This window comes from Pituophis catenifer, unplaced genomic scaffold (assembly GCF_029215685.1).
Source record: "Pituophis catenifer annectens isolate HBS135680 unplaced genomic scaffold, rPitCat1.0.hap2 SCAF_1, whole genome shotgun sequence".
In the NCBI taxonomy this organism is placed as follows: Eukaryota; Metazoa; Chordata; class Lepidosauria; order Squamata; family Colubridae; genus Pituophis; species Pituophis catenifer.
In genome coordinates this window covers 123,122,091-123,145,760 of record NW_027256881.1, presented here as the reverse complement: position 1 = coordinate 123,145,760, position 23,670 = coordinate 123,122,091, and the positions used below count along the sequence as shown (strand labels likewise).

At 38.8% G+C, this 23,670-nt stretch overlaps 1 protein-coding gene across 2 annotated transcripts in view; it reads right to left on the bottom strand.

Moving 5' to 3' along the window:
- KHDRBS2 (KH RNA binding domain containing, signal transduction associated 2) overlaps positions 1-23,670 on the bottom strand; it is a 387,146-nt gene that overhangs the window by 106,760 nt on the left and 256,716 nt on the right. For both annotated transcript variants that reach the window (XM_070954715.1, XM_070954723.1), the window contains exon 6: positions 22,019-22,214. In XM_070954715.1, the coding sequence (XP_070810816.1) occupies positions 22,019-22,214 (196 nt within the window). The remainder of the gene's footprint in view (positions 1-22,018; positions 22,215-23,670) is intronic.

Below are 23,670 nucleotides of genomic sequence, written 5' to 3'. Positions count from 1 at the left end.
TGGGAGCTTGAAAACCAGGCTGGGTGCTTTCTCTCTGCTGCCTAGGGCTCTGAACAGCCTGCACCACCATCCAGGGTCCTCTGCATGGCCTGAGAGGGACAGGGAGGCTCCTCTGGAGGACAAGGGTTTGGCATTCTCCCTGGTCTCGCCTTCCTCCACTGGAGACAGTGGATTCCCCCAGCCCTGCCCAGGCCACCACAGGTGCCCCCAACATGAGTGACATTGAGCTGGCCGTGCCCACCCTGGCCAAGCTCACCCAGCCCCCTAATGTCAAACACAACCCTGATGCAGCCCTCAATGAAATCGAGTTTGACACCCCTGTACTAGATATTTTGTTTTTATAGATTGTTTTTTTTTTTTTTACAGTTTTCTTGTATGAGCCACTCAGAGTTGTATTCCAATATGGGTAGTCCTACACATTCTTAAATAAATAACCCCTGATGTGGCAACAATTAAATTTGAACAAAAGTACCAAACTGCCAGTTTCTTTATTTAACATGAGCTCTGTGTGGAAATAATTCTTCTCTAATACTAAATGCTGCAGGAACATTATCTAGCTTTTTAACTTTTTCAGTAATTGCTCAAAGTCTCATTGTAGGGGTCACGTCAAATCTAACACATTTTGCTTTAGAATAAGGTCAATTTTCATTTCATTGTTATCACACATTAAAGAGCTAAACTACATTTTCAACTGCAAATTGGAGTCGAAAAAGGAAATAGCAGACTTTAGATTTTTATTAGGAGTGAAGATATTCAAAATTATATGAATTTATTTATTTGACATTAGGGCTGTTTTTTGCCCACCGAAAAGGTTTTGCCTGCCAGTGAATTCTGCCATCAAAATATAATATCTTCAATAACATTCTATAAAAGCTATCGGTACAATATTCATGCAACTGAATTGCTGATTAATAAAAGTTAACAAAATCTGCTTTTGTGAATTAATCTGCCACTGGGCAAAAACCTTTTGTATGTGAAATTTGATCCTTACTGGTGGGCAAAAAGGAACTGAAGGAGTTGAAATCAGTTCTAGAACTGACAGGAGCTGACAGTTCTAGAACTGACAAGAATTTTGTTAATGTGTAAAAGAGAAATCATAAAGGCCTTTATGTTTATTGAAATTGTGAAATGCTTTTTCATACCTTGATACTTCCCTGTAATAATGAGTATGAATTGTTTAAGTCCACTAATTATGGGTTAAAATGAGATATGTGTGCTTGAGTACACACAACATTGTTCTAATTTTTTATCAAATACTGTCATTGGCAACAATATGCTATGTGAAAGCATTTCATTGGAATGTATTTCACTCAGTGAGCTGTCACAACTCTTTCTTCAAATTTCCTCTCTGCTGACTTGATCCAATTATTCATTCCTAGAATATAATGATATTACTGCACTGTATTATTGAATCACATTAGATATTACGGCAGGTAGGTTCAAAAAAGATTCTTAATATTTTGCACTCCTACCTCACTATTAGCAAGAAAGCTCATTAATCATTTAGCAAGACATCAACCTACATAGGGCCCTTGTCAGCCAAAACTGAGCATTGCTATTGGAAAAATCAGATTTCAAATTATTATCCTGCTGCTTCCTCCAAATTAGCACTGCGTATGTTCAGAGCTTACTCCTGAATTAAAAAATGCAAGTGAATTATACACACACACACACAGACACACACACACACACACATATATATATACACTGCTCAAAAAAATAAAGGGAACACAAAAATAAGACATCCTAGATCTGAATGAATAAAATATTCGTAGTAAATACTTTGTTCATTACATAGTTGAATGTGCTGACAACAAAATCACACAACAATTATCAATGGAAATCAAATTTATCAACCCATGGAGGTCTGGATGTGGAGTTACACTCAAAATTAAAGTGGAAAAAAACACTACAGGCTGATCCAACTTTGATGTAATGTCTGTAAAACAAGTCAAAATGAGGCTCAATAGTGTGTGTGCCTGTATGACCTCTCTACAACGCCTGGGCATGCTCCTGATGAGGTGGCGGATGGTCTCCTGAGGGATCTCCTCCCACACCTGAACTAAAGCATCCCCCAACTCCTGGACAGTCTGTGGTGCAATGTGGCGTTGGTGGATGGAGCGAGACATGATGTCCCATATGTGCTCAATTGGATTCAGGTCTGGGGAACGGGCGAGCCAGTCCATAGCATCAATGCCTTCATCTTGCAGGAACTGCTGACACACTCCAGCCACATAAGGTCTAGCATTGTCGTACATTAGGAGGAACCCAGGGCCAACCGCACCAGCATATAGTCTCACAAGGGGCCTGAGGATCTCATCTTGGTACCTAATGGCAGTCAGGCTACCTCTGGCGAGCACATGGAGGGCTGTACGGCCCCCCCAAAGAAATGCCACTCCACACCATTACTGACTCACTGCCAAACCGGTCATGCTGGAGGATGTTGCAGGCAGCAGAACGTTCTCCATGGTATCTCCAGGCCCTGTCACATCTGTCACATGTGCTTAGTGTGAACCTGCTTTCATTTGTGAAGAGCACAGAGCGCCAGTGGCAAAGTTGCTAATCTTGGTGTTTTCTGGCAAATGCCAAACGTCCTGCATGGTGTTGGGCTGTAAGCACAACCCCCACCTGTGGACGTAGGGCCCTCATACCACCCTCATGGAGTCTGTTTCTGACCGTTTGAGCAGCCACATGCACATTTGTGGCCCGCTGGAGGTCATTTTGCAGGGCTCTGGCAGTGCTCCTCCTGTCCCTCCTTGCACAAAGGTGGAGGTAGCGGTCCTGATGCTGGGTTGTTGCCCTCCTACGGCCTCCTCCACGTCTCCTGATGTACTGGCCTGTCTCCTGGTAGCGCTTCCATGCTCTGGACACTATGCTGACAGACACAGCAAACCTTCTTGCCACAGCTCGCATTGATGTGCCATCCTGGATGAGCTGCACTACCTGAGCCACTTGTGTGGGTTGTAGACTCCGTCTCATGCTACCACTAGAGTGACAGCAGCGCCAGCATTCAAAAGTGACCAAACCATCAGCCAGAAAGCATAGGAACTGAGAAGTGGTCTGTGGTCACCACTTGCAGAACTACTCCTTTATTGGGGATGTCTTGCTAACTGCCTATGCTTTCCACCTGTTGTCTATTCCATTTGCACAACAGCATGTGAAATTGATTGTCAATCAGTGTTGCTACATAAGTGGACAGTTTGATTTCACAGAAGTGTGATTGACTTGGAGTTACATTGTTTTGTTTAAGTGTTCCCTTTATTTTTTTGAGCAGTGTATATACTGCTCAAAAAAATAAAGGGAACACAAGCAGAAGACATCCGAGATCTGAATGAATGAAATAGCCTTATTAAATACTTTGTTCTTTACATACAGTAGTTTATACACTGCTCAAACAACTAAAGGGAACACAAAACTACTGTATGTAACGAACAAAGTATTTAATAAGGCTATTTCATTCATTCAGATCTCGGATGTCTTCTGCTTGGGTTCCCTTTATTTTTTTGAGCAGTGTATATCAGAGGTGGGTTCCAGCAGGTTCTGACCAGTTCTGGAGAACCGGTAGTGGAAATTTTGAGTAGTTCAGAGAACTGGTAGTAAAAATTCTGACTGGCCCCGCCCCCATCTATCCTCTGCCTCCAAAGCCCCAGCTGATCGGGAGGAAATGGGGATTTTGCAATAACCTTCCCCTGAAGTGGGGTGGGAATGGAGATTTTACAGTATCTTTCCCCTGCCAAGCCCACCAAGCCACATCTACCAAGCCATGCCACACCCACAGAACCAGTAAAAAATTTTGAAACCCACCACTGATATATATGTATATATATGTATACACACACATATACATACATATACACACACATATATAAATATATACATACATATATATATATATATTTGTATAAATATATACATTTTTTGGAACCCTGAAATAAGCGCTTGGCCTTATTGCCATGTGCTCAAAAGCGCAATTGGGTTTTTATATATGTTTCCCCCCAATTGGGCTTTTGAGCACATGGCAATAAGGCCAAGCGCTTATTTCAGGGTTCAAAAAAATATAAGACAGGGTCGTATTTTCGGGGAAACATGGTGTATGTATATGGAAATATACATACATACATACATACATACATACATACATACATACATATATATATATATATATATATATATATATATATATATATATGTCTCCATCAAAACTATTTAGAATGCCATGCTAGACATGTTAGAAACCGCAGTCTCTTGCCTTGCCTTGATAACCCTTTCAACCTATGGTGTTCTCTCTCCCAGCTATTGATAGAATAAACTTGGCATATCTCATATTTGATTTGGACCAGAAGTGGTATTCAGCAGATTCTGACCAGTTCTGGAGAAGTAGTGGAAATTTTGAATAGGTTGGAGAACCGGTAAATACCAACTCTGACTGGCCCACCATCTATTCTCTGCCTCCTGAGTCCCAGCTGATCGGGAGGAAATGGGGATTTTGCAGTAACCTTCCCCTGCCATGCCCACCAAGCCTCACCATGCCCACCAAGCCACGCCACGCCCACAGAATCGGTAGTAAAAAATTTTGAATCCCATCACTGATTTGGATAGTTCATGTTTACTTCTATTGGTTTTCAGCTTTTCTTCAGCTCCACTTACAATATGACACCCCATAAATTACTTCCAGAGGATTGTGGTCCTTGGTTATGAAAAAAATGTTAATAATTATATCAACCACTATTTATTTTTTTAATAAAACATTAGAATCTGTTTCAGAGGATTGTACATTTGCTGACTTCGCCGAGCACATAGGCTTGCCCAAAGAGGGAGTGAAGTTTCAGTGACTTTCATGGGCAAATTACAGGATCAGCCAAGTATTATTTGCCCAATATCAAAATCAGTTGGTCAGCTTCATTGCTCTGTTTAGCATCAAACTTCTCCTTTTTAAAAATTCTTCTACCAGTATAGCTCAGATTCCTCCTTCTTCAAGATCCTTCTGATTCATTCTCCTAAGATCCTTCATAAATTAAAAGCTCAGGATTACCAAAGTAGAAAATGGTATGCAAATGTATCCTTTTCTGCTTGGCTTTCTCTAAGCCAGTTCTTTCCTACTTACTATTTCCTGGACTTTCTCCACTATATGGATTTTGTTTGTTTATGGTTGGGAGAGGAAGATGAGATTGGCAAGGAGAAGTAGAGAGGATGAGTATGAGCCATTTCACATTTTTTGCCAAATGAAAGGGAATTGCACCAAACCTGAAATGGAAAATCCATGTAAGCTTTCCATGTCCTTTCTTGGGTTTTTTTTTCCTTGTTCTTCCTCATTAGTGCTTCTCAAGGAATCAATTTAGTATTTAGATAGCAGAAAAAAAGAAAAAAGCCTCCCCTGGATTAGATAAAATATTCTGTCTGCTTCTCTTTTTCTTTTAAATGGGTGACATCAGTGGTGGGCTTCTGACGGTTTGGACCGATTCTAGCAAACCGGTAGTTCCGACAATCAGCAAGCCCCACCCACTTGCCCCCACCCTATCCTGTCCTATATTTCCTTCTTTCTGGCTCAGCTGATTCGCATGGAACAGCTGATTTCTGTGCCTCCGCTGTTTTACTTACTGGGGCTGCCTTAGAAGGTAAGCAGCTGAGCTTCAAATTGCTATATTTTCAATGCTGCACGCAAGTGCATTAGGCGCACACGCACACTCACAGAACCAGTTGTTAAACTGGTTGCAGCCCACCACTGAGTGACATGCTTTCTTTAGAATAGAATAGAATAGAATAGAATAGAATAGAATAGAATAGAATAGAATAGAATAGAATTCTTTATTGGCCAAGTGTGATTGGACACACAAGGAATTTGTCTTTGGTGCATATGCTCTCAGTGTACATGTCAGATGTAAATGCCTTATTCTCTAATGTGTAAATAATGTATATATGGAACATCAGGGGTTAACTTATTACTTGAGCTTTAATGTATTCATATTTTACCACTCCCATTCCTGGCTCCGCCCCTTGTATATAAAAGGAGCCATCCTCCCCATTTTCCTTGCTTCTATCTTGAATATTCAGCGAATATAGAATGCCTATTATGATTAAAGAGAATTATATTTAAACCTATAACTTCTATTATCTTTATTGAGTCTGATCCTGAAAATATTGCAACAAGCTGGTAGCAGAGGATGGTTAATTGACTCAATAAGTAATTAAAAATGTCCAAGAAAGATAGGCCCAACACCAGGGCCTACAGCAAAGAAATAGAAACTGATCAAGAGATGATCAACGAATCCACTAATGCGATTTCGAGAGAATCCGAAGAATACACCACTGAAGAAGAAGAACTGATGAGTGAAAATAACGACCAGGAAGAAATCGAGATAGAAAATAACGAACTCAGGTCAGAAATATTAAAAATACTAAAAAGCCAAAAGAATGATGAAAGCCTCATCGCGGACCTCCAGGAGATGCTGAGGAACAGCGGAGCAGCGAGAGAGAAAAACGTCATTAAAGAAAAACCCAAAGATCAAAAAACTGTGAGTGAAATGACTACTGAGAAAATAGTTGTAAAAAAGAAAAGATGTGACCCCGCGCGAAATTTTGAACGGCAGCCATCTTGGTTTCAACGAACTTCAAAAGAGAGTGAAGCAGAGCCAATCAAAACGCTCAGTTCAAAATTTCTGGCGCGAAAAACACTATCAGACGGAGAAAGTGAAAAAGAAGTCTCAAACTCTTCAGATGAACCAAAATCAGAAAGTGAAGACGATTTAACAAAGTCTCAAGTAAAGTCAGCAATGAAAACGCTTTTTGCTGCTTTTGGGCCAAGATTGAAAATCTCCAAGACATCGACGAAGAAGCAAGAAATCAAACCGACAACTCAAGACCTGCACGCTCCCATCCTGACTTCGAAAACGACGACACCCGAGCCCAGAGAGCCATGCCGATTCCGCCCTACACCGCAGACAGAATCGAGTGCCAGCACACACAAGAGAAAGAGAAGAACCGCCGCCATCACCAAAGCCCCAAAAACCGAGCCAGAGACCGACTCATCTGAAGAGGAGCGGATCGAGAGAGCTGAAATGGAGAGAACCTTCCACAACGGCGCCAAAGAAGAAATGAGCAACGCGCATGTGCAAAACTACGTAGACGGCTCCGAAAGACTTGAACTGGCCAGAGAACCGCGCAGACTCGTTACAAGCATCCCAATGCCGTTCTGTAATTTCCTGCACTTGAGAGACCACGGACTGCCTCAGGTTGTAAGTAATGGACAAAATAATGTGGGGAACTTACCCAGTGACTTCCCAAAACTTAGAGTTGATGGCATTAATTTACAAGAGTGGTACCAACAGCTTCAGGTTATTTTTATGAAAGAAAATTTACTATTCTTTATAACTAGTCCTCCAAGAAGACCTTGGACTTTAAAAATAGACTGTTTACATCATAGAGCATTTTTCATAATAATTTCTAGCGTGTCTCCTGCAATGTATCATAGCATCAAACCAAACCTAACTGTATCAGAAATAATTCAATGCATGTTTAATCTATTTCACAGCGATAGCGTAGCCACAACCACAAGAATGTCTAAGGATTTCTTTTCTTCTAGAGTGAAACCAGGGGTTTCTATAAGTGAACATTTGATAAATCTAAACAAAATAAGAGCTGAGCTGCAATTGAGGGGGGAAGTGATTTCAGATCAAACTATGAAAAGTGTTATTATCAATTCACTTGATCCATCATGGGATAGCTTTATGTCACACTTAGATACCATTAATTTGGGATATTTATCAATAGAAAGTCTATCTAACAAATTGATAGCAGAAGACAATTCAAGAAAAAATCGTTCCAGTAACCAAACAGAACACAAATCTTTTAGGAAAGTAGTCTTTCAAGATAAATATAATGAAGCCTTTAGATGCCACAATTGTGGATCCAGGGAACACAGTAGAAGAGACTGTCCCAAAGTCTCAAGGGAGAGACATAGGCCAGAATATAGGAGCAAATACAATTACAGACAATCTTCCACAGATAGACACAAATATAGAAATCCACCAAACTAAAAACCAGTCCTAGACCAAAAAAATCTAACAGATCAACTAATAATATTTTTGATTTGGTACATATGGACTTAGTTGGTCCATTAACTCCATCAATTACCTATAGAAAACGTTACTTCCTAACAATAGTGGATGATTACAGTCGCTATGGTTTTGTTTACACATTAAAGCACAAGGATGAAACTTTTCAGAAATTTAAGGAATTCTACAAACGCATAGAAACACAACATAATATCAGAATAAAACAAATTATGACAGATAGGGGATGTGAATTCATGTCTAAAGAATTCTCCCAATGGTTAAAGGATAGAGGGATGCTACATTTCACGTCCAATCCATTTTCTGCCTTTCAAAATGGGATTGCAGAGAGAAAGAACTCCACACTACAAACCATGATTAGATGCACATTAGAAGATGCTGGTTTAGGCAAACAATTTTGGTCAGAAGCCTTACATTATTCAAATTACACTCAAAATAGAACATGGTCCAGTATTGTGAATAAGACACCATATGAGGTGATGTACAATAGAAAACCTAAATTAGCACACATGCACATATTTGGAGTTACTGCAGACGTGCACATACCTAAACAATTGAGGAGAAAGGGAGAAAACGTATCCAGGAGATTAAGATTCATGGGATACGAAACTGGAACCAAAGGGTACAGATTCATCGATAATAATAACAAATTTATAGTATCCAGAACAGCTGTGTTTCATGAGCAGGCCAATTGGTCTAAGTTGCACCTTAATGAAATTTTTCTTAATAAAAGCAAAGATAATATATCTTGCGAGGAAGGAACAACAGAAAATCAAAATATTAACAAAAGTAAGAACAAAACCAAAACTTGGACAAATAGTCAGCATAAAATAAAGACAGACACATTAACAAAAAAGGAAGCCAGATATTTGCATGACAACCATAGCAAACCTGAAAGAAATATTAGAAATAATAGAAACCAAATACCAAATAAATACAAAGATTATATTATGCATATGGATGGAGAACAAATAACACCTAATACATATGAGGAAGTATTGAAACTTCCCCGTGAAGAAAGAGAAAAATGGGAACTAGCTATGGAAAAAGAAATGAAAAGTTTACAAGGATTAAATGTATTCACACCTGCGATCGCACCTAAGGATAAAACAATTATAGGTACCAGGTGGATTTATAAAATTAAGAATTTAGAAGGAGGTAATACCTTATACAAGGCCAGACTAGTTGCACAAGGTTATGCACAAAAATATCCAGAAGACTATACTGACACATATTCACCCACAGTGAGAACAGAGAGTGTCAAAACAGCTCTTGTAGTAGCATCTGCACTCAATCTAGACGTGTTTCAATATGACATACAGACTGCATACTTACATGCAAAATTAGATAAGGAAATATATGTAAGAGCACCACACAGTCAATACACTAATAAGAACGAAATTTGGTTACTAAATAAGAGTCTGTACGGATTGAAGCAATCTGGCAAAAGATGGTACGATTGTTTGGTAAAAGTACTAAAGACCATGGATTTCAACGCCACCACTGCTGATAACTGTTTCTTTGTAAAAAAGAGTAATGATCATATTGAATTTGTATTAATTTATGTGGATGATATTTTATATATTGGAAAGCATAAAGAGAGCAGGGAAATCTTTGTAAATAAGTTAAACGAACACTTCTCATTGAAATCACTAGGTAAAGTGAATAAATACCTTGGTGTACAAATTAACAAAACAAAAAGGGGATTCAAACTTACTCAAAAAGATAAAATCATTGAACTCCTAAACAAATGTAACTTAAATAATGCCAAAACATGTGACACACCTATGCAAACTGATTTTCTTAGAAACAATGATGAATCTTCCCCTGAGTTTAAAGACAACACATTTTACAGATCAGTTATAGGTTCACTCCTTTATATATCTAATTGGACTAGGCCAGATATTGCATTACCTCTCAATTTATTGTCAAGATATGTTAGCAAACCAACCTTGTATCATTGGGAAGCTGTCAAAAGAATTTTAAGATATCTGAAAAGTACATTAGATTTTTGTTTAATATTGGAACCCAATAATGACAAAGAACCAAAAATTACTTGTTATGCTGATGCAGATTGGGCTGGTGATACATCATGCAGAAAGAGTACCTCTGGTTATGTTTTTCTATTGAACGATTGTCCAGTTTACTGGTATACTGGTAAACAAGAACTGGTAGCCACCTCTACCACAGAAGCAGAATATGTTTGCTTGTCTAAAGCTGCAAATAACCTTGTATGGTTCAATGATTTGATCACAGATGTTTGGAAGAAACCTACTTTACCATTTATTATGCATGAAGATAATAAAGCGGCCATTGAAATTTCTAGATCCGATGCAATTGGACAAAGGTCCAGGCATATTGATATAAAATTTAAGCACGTGAGACAACTATCTCAAGACGGATTCATCAAAGCAATACATTGTGATACTTCTGAACAATTAGCTGACATATTAACAAAACCCTTACCTTCTAAACAACACAAATATTTAACTTCTAAATTATATGTATTATATTGTCCTGAATCTGAATGTAACTGGTGTTGTATAACGAACCGGCATTTAGAGGGGGATTTGTCAGATGTAAATGCCTTATTCTCTAATGTGTAAATAATGTATATATGGAACATCAGGGGTTAACTTATTACTTGAGCTTTAATGTATTCATATTTTACCACTCCCATTCCTGGCTCCGCCCCTTGTATATAAAAGGAGCCATCCTCCCCATTTTCCTTGCTTCTATCTTGAATATTCAGCGAATATAGAATGCCTATTATGATTAAAGAGAATTATATTTAAACCTATAACTTCTATTATCTTTATTGAGTCTGATCCTGAAAATATTGCAACAGTACATAAAGAAAAAATAAAATATATTCATCAAGAATCATAAGATACAACACTTAATGATAGTCATAGGATACTAATAAGCAATCAAATCATACTAGGAAACAATAAAACAATATAAATTGTAAAGATACAAGCAACATGGTTATAGCCATAAGTTGGAAGAGATAGGTACTAGGAAGGATGAGAAGAAGTTTAGGAAGTTCATACACACATATCTTCTTATACCCCAACAGGATTGACTTGTTTCTCTCGCTCCAGCAGAAAAGGCTTTCTTCAGAGCCCGTCTGCCAAAGAATTTAAGCATATGGGATCTAGGAGAAGAGCCATTTTATTCTGTGGCCTCTGGCTTTTGGGGAGGTTCCCCTCACCCTCACACATCTTCTTGGTTTTTAGTTTATTATTTAATCTTACTAATTTTATTGTTATGTATTATTGTTTTTACTTTTTTTTTTTTATCATTCTGCAAGCATCCCAGAGTCACTATCACAGTGAGACGGGATGCAAATAAATTGTAGGCTTGTGGCCTACAATAAAGTGTTTCTGTTATGATCAGAAGAACCCAATAAACTGCTCCCATTTTAAGATTGCATCACTGTTTAAGTAAACTTCAGGTCAAGCTATTGTCTCCCATGATTCATTTGACCTCAAACCAAATTTGGGAGGGAGGGATTTGAAGTTCTACATTGTAGAATATTTAAAGATGTTGTCATCCCATTCTAAATGAGTTATGCAAAGTTTATCCTTTCAATAGCTGGGAAGGACAACACTAGAGGTTGAAGGGGTTGTCAAATCAAGGCAAAAGACTGAGGTTTTTAACATGTCTAACATGGCTGGTACATTAGCTAAGTTGTTAAATTGTTCAGCACCAGTCTATTTTCACCTAGGACCTTAAACCCTGATCAGAGAACACAGACAAGAGGAACAAGGCTATTCATGTGCAATAGTTGACTTGCCCATAGACCAGGGGTCTCCAAACTGGGCAATTTTAAGTATTGTGGACTTCAAATCAACTTAGAGCTTCTGCTACAGGGCAACATTTCTGGATTTATATAAAAAATACTTTTTCAAAACCAGGCAGGTGATATGAATTCTTAGGGGCCACAAAAAGAAAGTCAGCTAACACTCCTGACACTTACTCGTTACTTAGATTATTATATATAGATATGAATATTGATTAAACTGTATCATACTAGTATCACATAGAGCAACTTTGCATTTTAGACTGTGTCAGCTTTTCCTTTAAACTCTATCCAGCAGTGAAGAACAAAATTATTTACAGATGAAATATATTATCAAGATTTTCAGCTGAAAGAGGTATTCTGTTTTATATAGAAATAATCTCTTGTGAGTCAAATCATGAACTTGACCTAGGAAAACATTCAGAAAAATAATGTGTACTTTATGGCGCATTGCATGCTAAAAAGTTTCAGATGAGGAAACTAGGTTTATGGTAGAAATGTGCTAGAACTAATTTTCTTCTCCAGACGGTTGAGTTGTCCAAATGAAGAAAGGAAAGGTCACTGAGCTCAGATGAAGTTCCCCACTGAGTTACATCTAGCTGGGCTGCAGTCTTATAGCTACAAATCTGTGCCATCTTATTGAACTCCAGCTGGGTTTACATAACATTAGAAGGCATCCTATGCTTTGTTCAGTGCAATCTGTGAAGCCATTTCTAATTTGTAAACTATGGTTTGTAGCAAGGGTGGGTTCTACTTACCTTTACTACTGGTTTGCAGCGGGACCACACGTGCATGCGAGCAAAGCAAGCACGCACGCGCGCTCTTCTGCGCATACACAGAAACTTCTGCGCATACGCAGAAGCATTTTGGTGATGTCAGGGTTAGTGGGCGGAGCCTCCCACTGGTTTTACTACTGGTTCTACAGAACCGGTGCGAACCGGGGGCAACCCACCACTGGTTTGTAGCTTTGTAGCTAAAGTAAAAAACAAAACAAAACACCAAATTGTTATTTCTGAATGAGTGATACTTTGAAAGTTTGGCATACTTTGCTTAGGGATTGGCATTTAGCTTCAGTTGTTACTACCTTAACAACTGCAGTAGGTCACTTAACCACTGTGGCAAGAAAGGTCGTAAAATGGGGCAAAGCTCACTTGACAACTCTCTCACCTAGCGTAAGAAATTTGGGGCTCAACTCTGGTCGTAGGTCGAGGATTCCCTGACTGGGCCTTTAAGCTGGGACCTTGTGCACAGAACCTAACGCTAGGTATTATGAAAACTGGCCACCCTTGGGGTATCACTGTTGTCATCATTAAGAAGCTCCTGACAGCTTATAAAATATTTGGATATCATCTTGCCAGGTATGCTTTCATGTTACGGTTTTAAATCAGTTTGCTTGAGTTAATAATGTTACATACAATCTCTTTATTCACTGGAGTGCTCATTGTCTCTGGATCCCAAAGAACCAATTGTCTGGGCAGATAATCATTGCCCTAATACTTGGCCCAAAACAGAGGAGAACACAAATCCTCTCATTCCTGCTATGGTTTGACACATTTTTTTTATACATATTAGCCTTCTAATATCTTATAATAAAATCTTCATAAGATACAATCAAGTTATTGTTTACTGTCATTACCTAGAAATGATATCATCTGAACCTTCAAGAAGCTGTACATATTATTAAAATGTGATTTATTCATTTATCTACATGGTTTAGGTGTAAAAATAATCCATCACTTAAAATCAAGATGCTATTCAGACTAATAAATTTCATTGTCTGGGTTGATCCAATTATCAGTGCATGCCATATGTTTTTCACCATTTTGTTCATTTTCTATAAATACTATGCCAAAAATGTATGAGTAAAAACATAATTTTAAAGAATGGAAATAGTTATATTATTTTTGACATGTAAGCAGATTGGAATGTAACTATACTTTTGTTTTCAATGTGGCATCTTTAAATATTCTTATTTTGACATATCTGATCATCATTATTTTCCTCTACAAAATATTCAGTTTTAGAATAACCAATTGCCTAATTCTTTACTTGGACAAGTACGTGTTCTTCAGAGGTGCTTTCTATTTTTAACAACAACAACAACAACAACAACAACAACTACTACTACTACTACTACTACTACTACTACTACTACTGTACTACTACTACTTACTACTATTACTACTACTATTACTGCTACTATTGTTGTATGTACGCTATGAGCTTATGCACTGGAGAAAAAATCGTTGTGTGTATGATCCAACTTGGCCAATGAAATATTCTATTCTATTCTATTCTATTCTATTCTATTCTATTCTATTCTATTCTATTCTATTCCATTCCATTCCATTCCATTCCATTCCATTCCATTCCATTCCATTCTATTCTTACTCTTTTTTCTACTCAGGTATATTCTTGTCAGAAATAAAATATATCTGGTGGTGGTTATTAGCTATATGTATATGAATGGGACTTTAAGGAACTGTATCATCCATTATAAAACCTGGAATTATCACACAATCATGGATGGATTATGACCTTGGCACAGTTTCTGATTGTGAGGACAATGTGCAAACTAAAGAGGCTGAAAATGGTTTTCTTCCTTTCTTTCCCAAACAGGGATTTCATCTGAGCTGTTACAGACTTTTTTTTTTTAGGAAACAAGCACTTAAGGGAAAAGAGATACAAGGGGCTTTATTATTGTAAATCCTGCTCACCTGTTTTAAAACATTAGAAAGCAGTGTGAAATGCTTTAATCCAGGTAGTCCTTGACTTACAACCATTCATTCAGTGACCGTTCAAAATTAGAACAGCACTGAAAAAGGTGACTGATGATTGTTTCTCACCCTTACAACCATTGCAGCATCCCTGTGGTCACATGACCAAAATTTGGATGCTTGGAAACTGGCAAATACTTATGACGGTTGCAGTTCCCCAGAGTCATGTGATGGAGGAACATAGGTGGTTAAGAAATATGAAATATAAATAAATAAATAAATAAATAAATAAATAAATAAATAAATAAATAAATAAATAAATAAATAAATAACCATGTAAACCACCTTCTGCAACCTTCTGGCAAGGAAATTCAATAGGGCAGCCAGATTCATTTAACAATTATGCTAGTAACTTAACAACTGAAGTGATTCACTTAGCAGCTGTGGAAAGAAAGGTTGTAAAATGAGACAAAACTCATTGAACAACTGTCTTGCTTAGCAATGGAGATTTTGGACTCAATTATGGTCATAAATCAAGGATTACCTGTAAATGTATAGGATAAATGAATACGGGTCCTCATTTTCAACTACCGTTAATTCCTCATTCATACAGTTTGCCTGTTACCCAGAATTCAAAACTTTAGATTGTCTCCAAATGGCACCAGAAAAGCCACTAGAACTGAATTAGGATTTTTAAAATCTATTTAGGAAATATTTGGGTAAATATCTGAGGAGTCCCAAAGGTGCTTTTTCAAGAGGCAACTGGACTTTCTTGCTTTTCTTTGAAGATGTTTCGTTTCTCATCCTTGAAGATGCTTCTTCAGCTCTGACTGGATGGTGGGGAATGGAAGGATTTATACTCCTTGCAGACAGTTGGTCATTTGCATTCTTTTAGAGAGTCTCTGAGGACACCTGGAGGTTTATCTGTGTCATCAGGGTCACCAGAGTGTTGCAAATGGGTGTGGAGCCTTCTTGGAACTATTGACTGTGTTGTAGGTGATGTCATATCCCTCCCCCTCTGTTGAGAGAGGGCTGTTCAATTTTGACATAGATGGTCTCTTTGACCACTCTTTCAAACAGTGGTCCTCTCTATCCAAAATGTGAACACAGTCCTTTCAACAGTTCCAAGATGGCTCCACACCCATTTGTACTACTCAGTGAGTAGTACACAGACAAACCTCCAAGTGGTCTCAATGACTCTCCAAAAGAATGCAAATGGCCAGCTGTCTGCAAGGAGCATAAATCCTTCTACTTCCCACCATCCAGTCAGAGCTGAAGAAGCTTCTTGGATGAGAAGCTTGAAATGTCTTCAAAGAAAAACAAGACAGTCTAGTTGCCTCTTGAAAAAGCATCTTTGGGACAGCTATGACCTGGATGACTCATAATCTCCATAGACACCTTGCATGAAGGCGGAGACTCCCTTTGGATCCATTCCTTAAAGGTGTAAATCAGATGTTGCCACTCAAGAGGTTCAATTCTACCTCTTTGAAGCATTTTTCCTCCTCCCCTCAAGTCTTCCGGACATGTCATTTTTGCCATTTGTCCTGACAGAAGGGATTTCTAGACATATGCATGCACTCATGCTATGTATTAAAACACCCCCTACTCACAGCTTCAAGAAATGTATTTATTATTTTTATAATAATTACATTATTTTTATTTTATAATAATCTATAAATTATTATTTCATAATAATAATTATATAAATTATTTATTAAATAAATGTACATAGCTGCCCAACTCATACATAGGTGACTCCAAGCGGTTTACAAAGTTTTAAAAATTCACCATATAATTTAAAAAAAAACATTAAAAAGAAACTCTACTCCCCCCTCCCCCCGTGGCAGCAACAACACAATCAATCGGCCACTTGATCAGCTCCCTCTCCTTTTGTGTTCCCTAGGCCCACTGACAAAACCATATTTTTAGAGCCTTTTGGAAAAGCAGTAGGGTCGGGCCAACTGTACCTCAGGAGAATGATGTTCCATAAATAAAAGGCCACTACCGAGAAGGCCCTTTTTTGTGGTCCCACCAGCTGACAATTCCCAACTGATGGGACCTGTAACATGCCCTCCCTTCCCATCATGGTGGGCTGGGTGGATGTAATAGGGACAGGCAGGGTGCAGGAGAGTATCCGAAGGCACCTTATCTTATTTGCACAGGCTTGTTGATCACGAAACAGTTCTAAAAATGTCTACTTCTCTCTTAAATAATAGCTTCTACCACAACTGGTGCGTGTGTGTGTGTGTGTATCTGCAGAAATATTAAAATGTGACAAAATGTCTTCTGTTATAAAGCTCACATTGTCCATAAATCTATTGAAATAAGTACAGGCATTCCAATTTGTCCCCAGACTATTGAAAAATGCTAATAGCAAATGGAGCTTAAAGAGCAGCATGTGACATTCGGTTTCATTTTTAGTAATTTTCGCTAAAACACACACACACACACACAAGGGAAAAAAAAAAACCAGCACAGCCTTAAAAGCAGCAGCTCTAATTGTATTGCTCTGGTTTGGCCTCTTAGATAAAATGGAATAAGTGATTGGATCTACAAGTGATTGGATCTCCTTAGGATAAACACTAAGACTGAATCCAACTAGTTTTGGTAAGACTCTAGACAAAAAGGATGTTATATCTTGAATGATATTTATGCTGTTATTCATGCCAAATTCCTGATAGGATTCCCTCTTCAAATCATCCATCCATCCATCCATCCATCCATCCATCCATCCAACCAACCAACCAACCAACCAACCAACCAACCAACCATCCATCCATCCACCCACCCACCCTACCTACCTACCTACCTACCTACCTACCTACCTACCTACCAACCAACCAACCATCTATCTACACAAACACACACATGCACACATACACACAAAATCATACGACATGCTTGGGGGTGGTGGCTTCCAAGCCACCCCCCCGAAGCAAGGGTGAAATGTAAAATTTGTTACTACCGATTCTGTGGGTGTGGCTTGGTGGTGGGGGTAATGTGACTGGGTGGGCGTAACCAACTTTTTTTTTTTTAACTTTTCAAAGCATTTTTTCTAATGCTTTGAAAAGCCTCTGCCGATCAGGCAACTCAGCTGGGATCGTCAGAGACTTTTCAAAGCATTTTTTTTACCACTTCTTCGGCCAAGAGGTTGCAGAAAAAAATGCTTTGAAAAGCCTCTGACAATCCCAGCTGAGTTGCGTGATCATCAGAGGCTTTTTATTTTTTACTTTTAAAAGTATTTTTTCGTCGGAAGAGGTTGTAGAAAAAATGCTTTTAAAAGGAAAAAAAAAGCCTCTGATGATTGTGCGGCTCAGCTCGGCATGGGGGGAGAGGGTGCACAGGGATTTTTGCTACTGGTTCTCCGAACCATCCGCCGCCATCACTACTGGATCGGGCATTTCACCCCTGCCCTCAAGGGTGCAGTATTTACACTGCAAATACTCTCTTGCTGATGTCAGAAAAGAGACAATTTTCTGTTTTATGACCATATCTGGTAATGGAACCTGGATGGGGGAAGGCGGGACCACATGAGAAAAACAAGGTTGGAAGAGGGCCACTTGCAAAATAAAATCTGAGACACACTGCTAGAGATACCTTAATATGAAGCGGAAGAGTGTTCTTTTATAAGTGGTACTCACTCGGAATATTGATAGAAGAAATTGGTTTCTAATCTGTCCCAAAGGTGCTTTTTTTTCCCCTCAAGAGACAAAAGTGGACTTTCTTGTTTTTTCTTTGAAGACATTTCGCTTCTCATCCAAGAAGCTTCTTCAGTTCTGACTGGATGGTGGGGCATGGAAGGATTTATACTCCTTGCAGACAGCTGGTCATTTGCATTCTTTTATAATAAGAAAGTCCAGTTGCCTCTTGAAAAAAAATAGCACCTTTGGGACAACCATGATCCGGATGACTGAGAATCTCCATAGACATGTCTAATCTGTCATTACTGTGGTCAGTGTTGCATCTCCAGAATTCCCACAACATAAAACCCCCCAAGGCACTTGTGCATTGATAGACATGAACATTTATACAGGTAGTTGTCGATTTACAATTTATTTTATTTATTTATTTATTTATTTATTTATTTATTTATTTATTTATTTATTTATTTGATTTATATGCTGCCCTTCTCTGGAGATTCAGGGTGGCTTACAATGCATTAAGCAATAGCCTTCATACTTTTGTATATACCTGCTTAGTAGGGCTTTTTGGGCCCCCCTGAATGGTATTCTATGTTATACAAAGTCAGCTTATTGCCCCCACAAACTGGGTCCTCATTTTACCTACCTCGAAAGGCTGGAAGGCTGAGTCAACCTTGAGCCTGGTGAGAAGTGAACTCGCAGTAATTGCAGTAAGTGCTACTTTAACAGCAGTTTTAGTCCACTGCGCCACCAAGGCTCGTTCCTTTAGTGATCATTCAAAGTTACAACGGCACTGAAAAAAGTGACATGACCATTTTTCACCCTTACAGGTGTTGCAGTATCCCCATGGTCACAAGATCAAAATTCGGATGCTTGGTAACTGGCTCATATTTATGACGGTTGCAGTGTACCGGGGGGCCATAAGATCACCGTTTGCGACCTTCTGTCAAGCAAAGTTAATGGGGAAGCCAAATTCATTTAATAACCATGTTACTAACTTAACAGCTGTGGTAAGAAAAGTCGTAAAATGGGACAAAACTCACTTAACAACTGTCTTGCATAGCGACAGAAATTGGGGGGGTTTAATCGGGGTCATAAGTCGAGGACTGCCTGTAATTTGATGCCTCAGATAAATGGAACTCTCATTCTTATGCAGATGTTTTGGAAACCTGAAACAATTGTGCTACCTTTTTAACAGAACCTATAATTTTCTCAGTTCTATTGCTAGAAACACATCAAGGAGGCTTCCAAGCAACTGGGTTAGTTTCAGTCAAGTTTTGACACTACCTATTTAGCACATCATCCAGATATAATTACTTGAGGATTTTTCACAGTTGTGAACTATTGAATGTTTCTCCATTCACTCCTTGAAATAAAAATAAAATAACTGCTGAGATTTTTTTTTTTTTAAAGTAAAATGCATGGGAAAACCTATTTCTCAAGAACCTGAGCTATGAAGTGGCTTGGCTACAGCCTTTTCTTTGAATCATCCCTACTTTTCTGAATGATTAAACAATCATGGCTTCACGTTCCTTGAATTAAAGGGGGAGAAAGAAACTTCTGAACCAACCATGCAAAGGCAAATCCAACATCCGAAGCTCTAAAACCACGATGATATATCTCCGTGGGAGACTGATTGGCCATGATCTACTTTGCTCTGGGTTCATACAGAAATGAAATGATGATAATAGCACGAATGTCCTTGAACAGAAAACAGATCAAAATTCCCATTTATCCCTAATGAACCACTGATCCATATCTAGCTTGAAAAGAATTAAACGCATGAGCACACACCCAGACATGCACAAAGCTTATGTATCTGATCTTTAATTGGACAATACGCTTCTCTCTCAGTCTAAGTATTGCACAAGCATGCTTTGTCTATATTAGACCCTAACTGATTAATAATACAATTAATGTTCTGCCTTTTCTGCAGGAGTTTTGGTTGGCTTTTATGGGGACGTTCTATCTTTAAAAAAAAAAAAAATACCTCCACAGAAATCCTGTGAAGAAACTTAGGCTGAGAAAGTGGCTGGCCTGAAATCACCCAGGCCAGGTGGACTGGCCTATGGCTGATGGACTAAAAGCTGGGCCTAGCTCAGGGCTGTCAAACTCAAGGCCCGGGGGCTGGATCCGGCCCACGGGGTACTTAGATCTGGGCCGCGGGGCCACCCTGGAAACAGCGAATGACGGGCCCGCAGTGCTTCTGCCTGTGAAAACGGGCTCCCGAGCTCCATTTTTGGCTGCCACGGCCTCCTGCAAACCTCTGCCAGTGAAAAAGGACGTGGCCCTCCCGAGTTCCATTTTCACTGGCAGAGGGTTGCAGGAGGCCATGGCAGCCAAAAACGGAGTTTGGGAACCTGTTTTTGCTGGCAGAAACACTGTGGGCCACCACAGGCACCCCCAACACGAGTGACATCAAGCTGGCCACCCCCCCCCCCCGAGGTCAAACACAATCCTCATCCGGCCCTCAATGAAATCAAGTTTGACACTCCTGGCCTAGCTCAACAGTTTCATCTCTACAATTCAAGAATGCCTCCTCAGGAAATTTCAAGGCACCTGGAATGATCTCATCACAGCCACACTAGAAGCAGCCAGATGGTTATGTTCCTTAGATATTGAATTATAACATCTATCCCATTGTAACTCTACAACATAATATTATGGTGATTTTATTACAGTTCTATCTTAGTTTAATATTTTAGCTCATATATTGTATTGTCCATATATCTTGTATATATGTATATATATATATATTTACTGATGTTTTATTTAAGCTTACATTTGTGTATCCGTGATTGCATGACCTCTATAGATGCCCTACTAAATAAAGAAATAAAAATCTCTACATTATACTAGCTCTCTAAAAAAAAATCACTGGCTTTGAAAGATTTCATATGTCACTATATTGTTTCTATCACTCTTCTTTATAAAACTGGGATAGTTTTTTTAAAAAATAAAAAATGTAATGCACTTATAATTGGTCTATGATGTATTCTTAGTTAAAAACAAAATAACATTTGGCTATTTTAAAAAATATATTTTTAAACCTGTGGTTTGAGGGCCGCCAAGGTTTAAGAGACCTGTTTGGTTTAACATTGACCAATTAAATATATGAACAACAAGCACTTCCCCAATCTTCAGTTATCTTGTGAGCACAAAAATCACTTATCTCAACAGTTACCTTGCAAACAAACAAACAAACAAACAAAAAAATGAAGAAATTTAATCTAATTTAGTGTATCCCAAATAAACTTTATTGGATGTCTTTGGGCCACTCGCTAGCTTTTAATTCAACCTCTTCCATAAATTTGCTTGCGGGGAGGGGTGGATGAAGAAAATAGTGCTATGGATGCTGCCTCTGAACTCTCAGAGGAAAAGTACAATATAAAAACTACCACATCAACGTATCATTTTAAAATAAAAGCTAAACATTCCTACAACACTTTGCAAAGCTTAGACTTTCAGACTTAATGCAATCAGCAATCCTCAGAATCACTTTGAAAAAAGTAGGCAGACATTATGTTTTCCTATGCATATAATAACCCTGGCTCGGGATGAACTGTTCTGCAAAAGAACATACTTGGGAATGAGATAATGGCCTGAATAACTCTGAAATTGCAAAAGCTAATGCAGCATCCAGCTCATCAAATGCAAACAATTCCCTTGGGATTCTTCTGAATGCTCTTTATGGGTACAATTAACATATGAATAACCACTTGAAGCAATGTGAAATCTGACTTAGCAGTTGACATTTCTTTGTGTTGCTGAAAAATAGGTACTTACGTATTCTTCGTAAGACTCATGTGTTGGTAGAGGGGGAGGCCTGTAACCTGGTACGGCCGGAACTCCTCTGGCTCGAGGGGTGGGGACCCCTCTGGTGGCGGGTGGGACCGGGAGTACTCCGCGGGACACTGGCGTTCCTCTTGCTACTTGAGCTCCTCGTCCGGGTAGTGGTGGAGGAATGGCACTCCCACGCCCCCTAAGAGTGAACAGAGCAAGCCAATGATTGTGATAAGGAGCGCTAAAAAAAATGAAAGGTTTATAAAGGTTCATAAAAGGATTTCTGCGCTGACTGCATTGACATTAAACTGTTATGAGAGTCAGTAATAGAGAATGCATATTACCATTCGGGGTCCTTGGTACTCTCTGAGCCTGGTTCTTTTCTTGCAGAGGTTTCATTACCTAAATCAGGTAACATCATCAGAGCATTCTGATGCCTTGATGTTGCCTGATGATGTTACCTGATGTTTGGGTAATGAAACATCTGCAAGAAAACAACCACTCTCAGAGAGTACCATGGACCCATCATTTCAACCCTGAGTTATAAATATTCTCCTTTATTGGTACATTACCATTCAATGGTAAAGTTCAAAATTTGGAAGGAAATGTAAGAAGGAAAGAGTGCTGAGGAGATGCAACAGGCAAACCTAAGAAGGGCAATACTCAACATCTTAGATCAATATTCATAATATAGAGAACAAAGAGAGTCAACTTGAAACCCTTAGGATGAAAGATCTGGTATGGGAGAAAGTAAGGGGGCCAAAATTTATTAGTATTACTGAAATCTGATGGGGTAGGACAGGAATATAATCCTGGAAGGTTACAAAGAGGTCCAAAAGAAACAGACTCACTGAAAAGTGTGTGTGTGTGTGTGTGTGTGTGTGTGTAAAAATGATGACTCCTGTAGGGAATTTATAATACAGGTATCCTCAACTTCATTTGTTTAGTGACCGTTCCAAATTACAGCAGCACTGAAAAAAGTGACTTATGCTCATTTTTCATATCTACAACCATTGCAGTGTCCCCATGGTCATGTGATCAAAATTCAGACTCATGGCAATTGGCTCCTATTTATACAGTTGTAGAGTTCTATGGGCAAGTGATCCAAAGGTTTTGCGACCTTTGACGAACAAAGTCAATGTGGAAGCCAGATTCCCTTAACAACCGTGTTACTAACTTAACAAGTGCAGCGATTCACTTAACAAATGTGGCAAGGAAAGTTACAAAACTATTGCAAAACTGCTTTGCTTAAAAACAGAAATTTGGGGCTCAATTGTAGTTGTAAGTCAAGGGCTACCTGTGCTAGGATGAAAGCTCTGCAGAAAGCATCTCAGTCAGTATTAAGTGAAAAAACATAGAAATGACATGGTACTACAGGTCCCCCTAGCAAGCAGAAGATACAGATAAAAACTTTGTAAACCAGATGGCTAAGATGTTCAGGAAATATACCACCAAGGCAATGAGGAATTTCAGCTACCCTGATATCATCTGGGAATTAAACTCTATGCAGGTAGACGTACTTTGTAGAGAACTTCATTATCCAAAAGGTGAAGGAGGAAATGAGGGGACCAGTTATACTGGACTTAACTGAAAAGAAATGGTTGGGGAAGTGGAAATTGTAGGAAGTGTATAACCTAGAATAACACCATATGGAG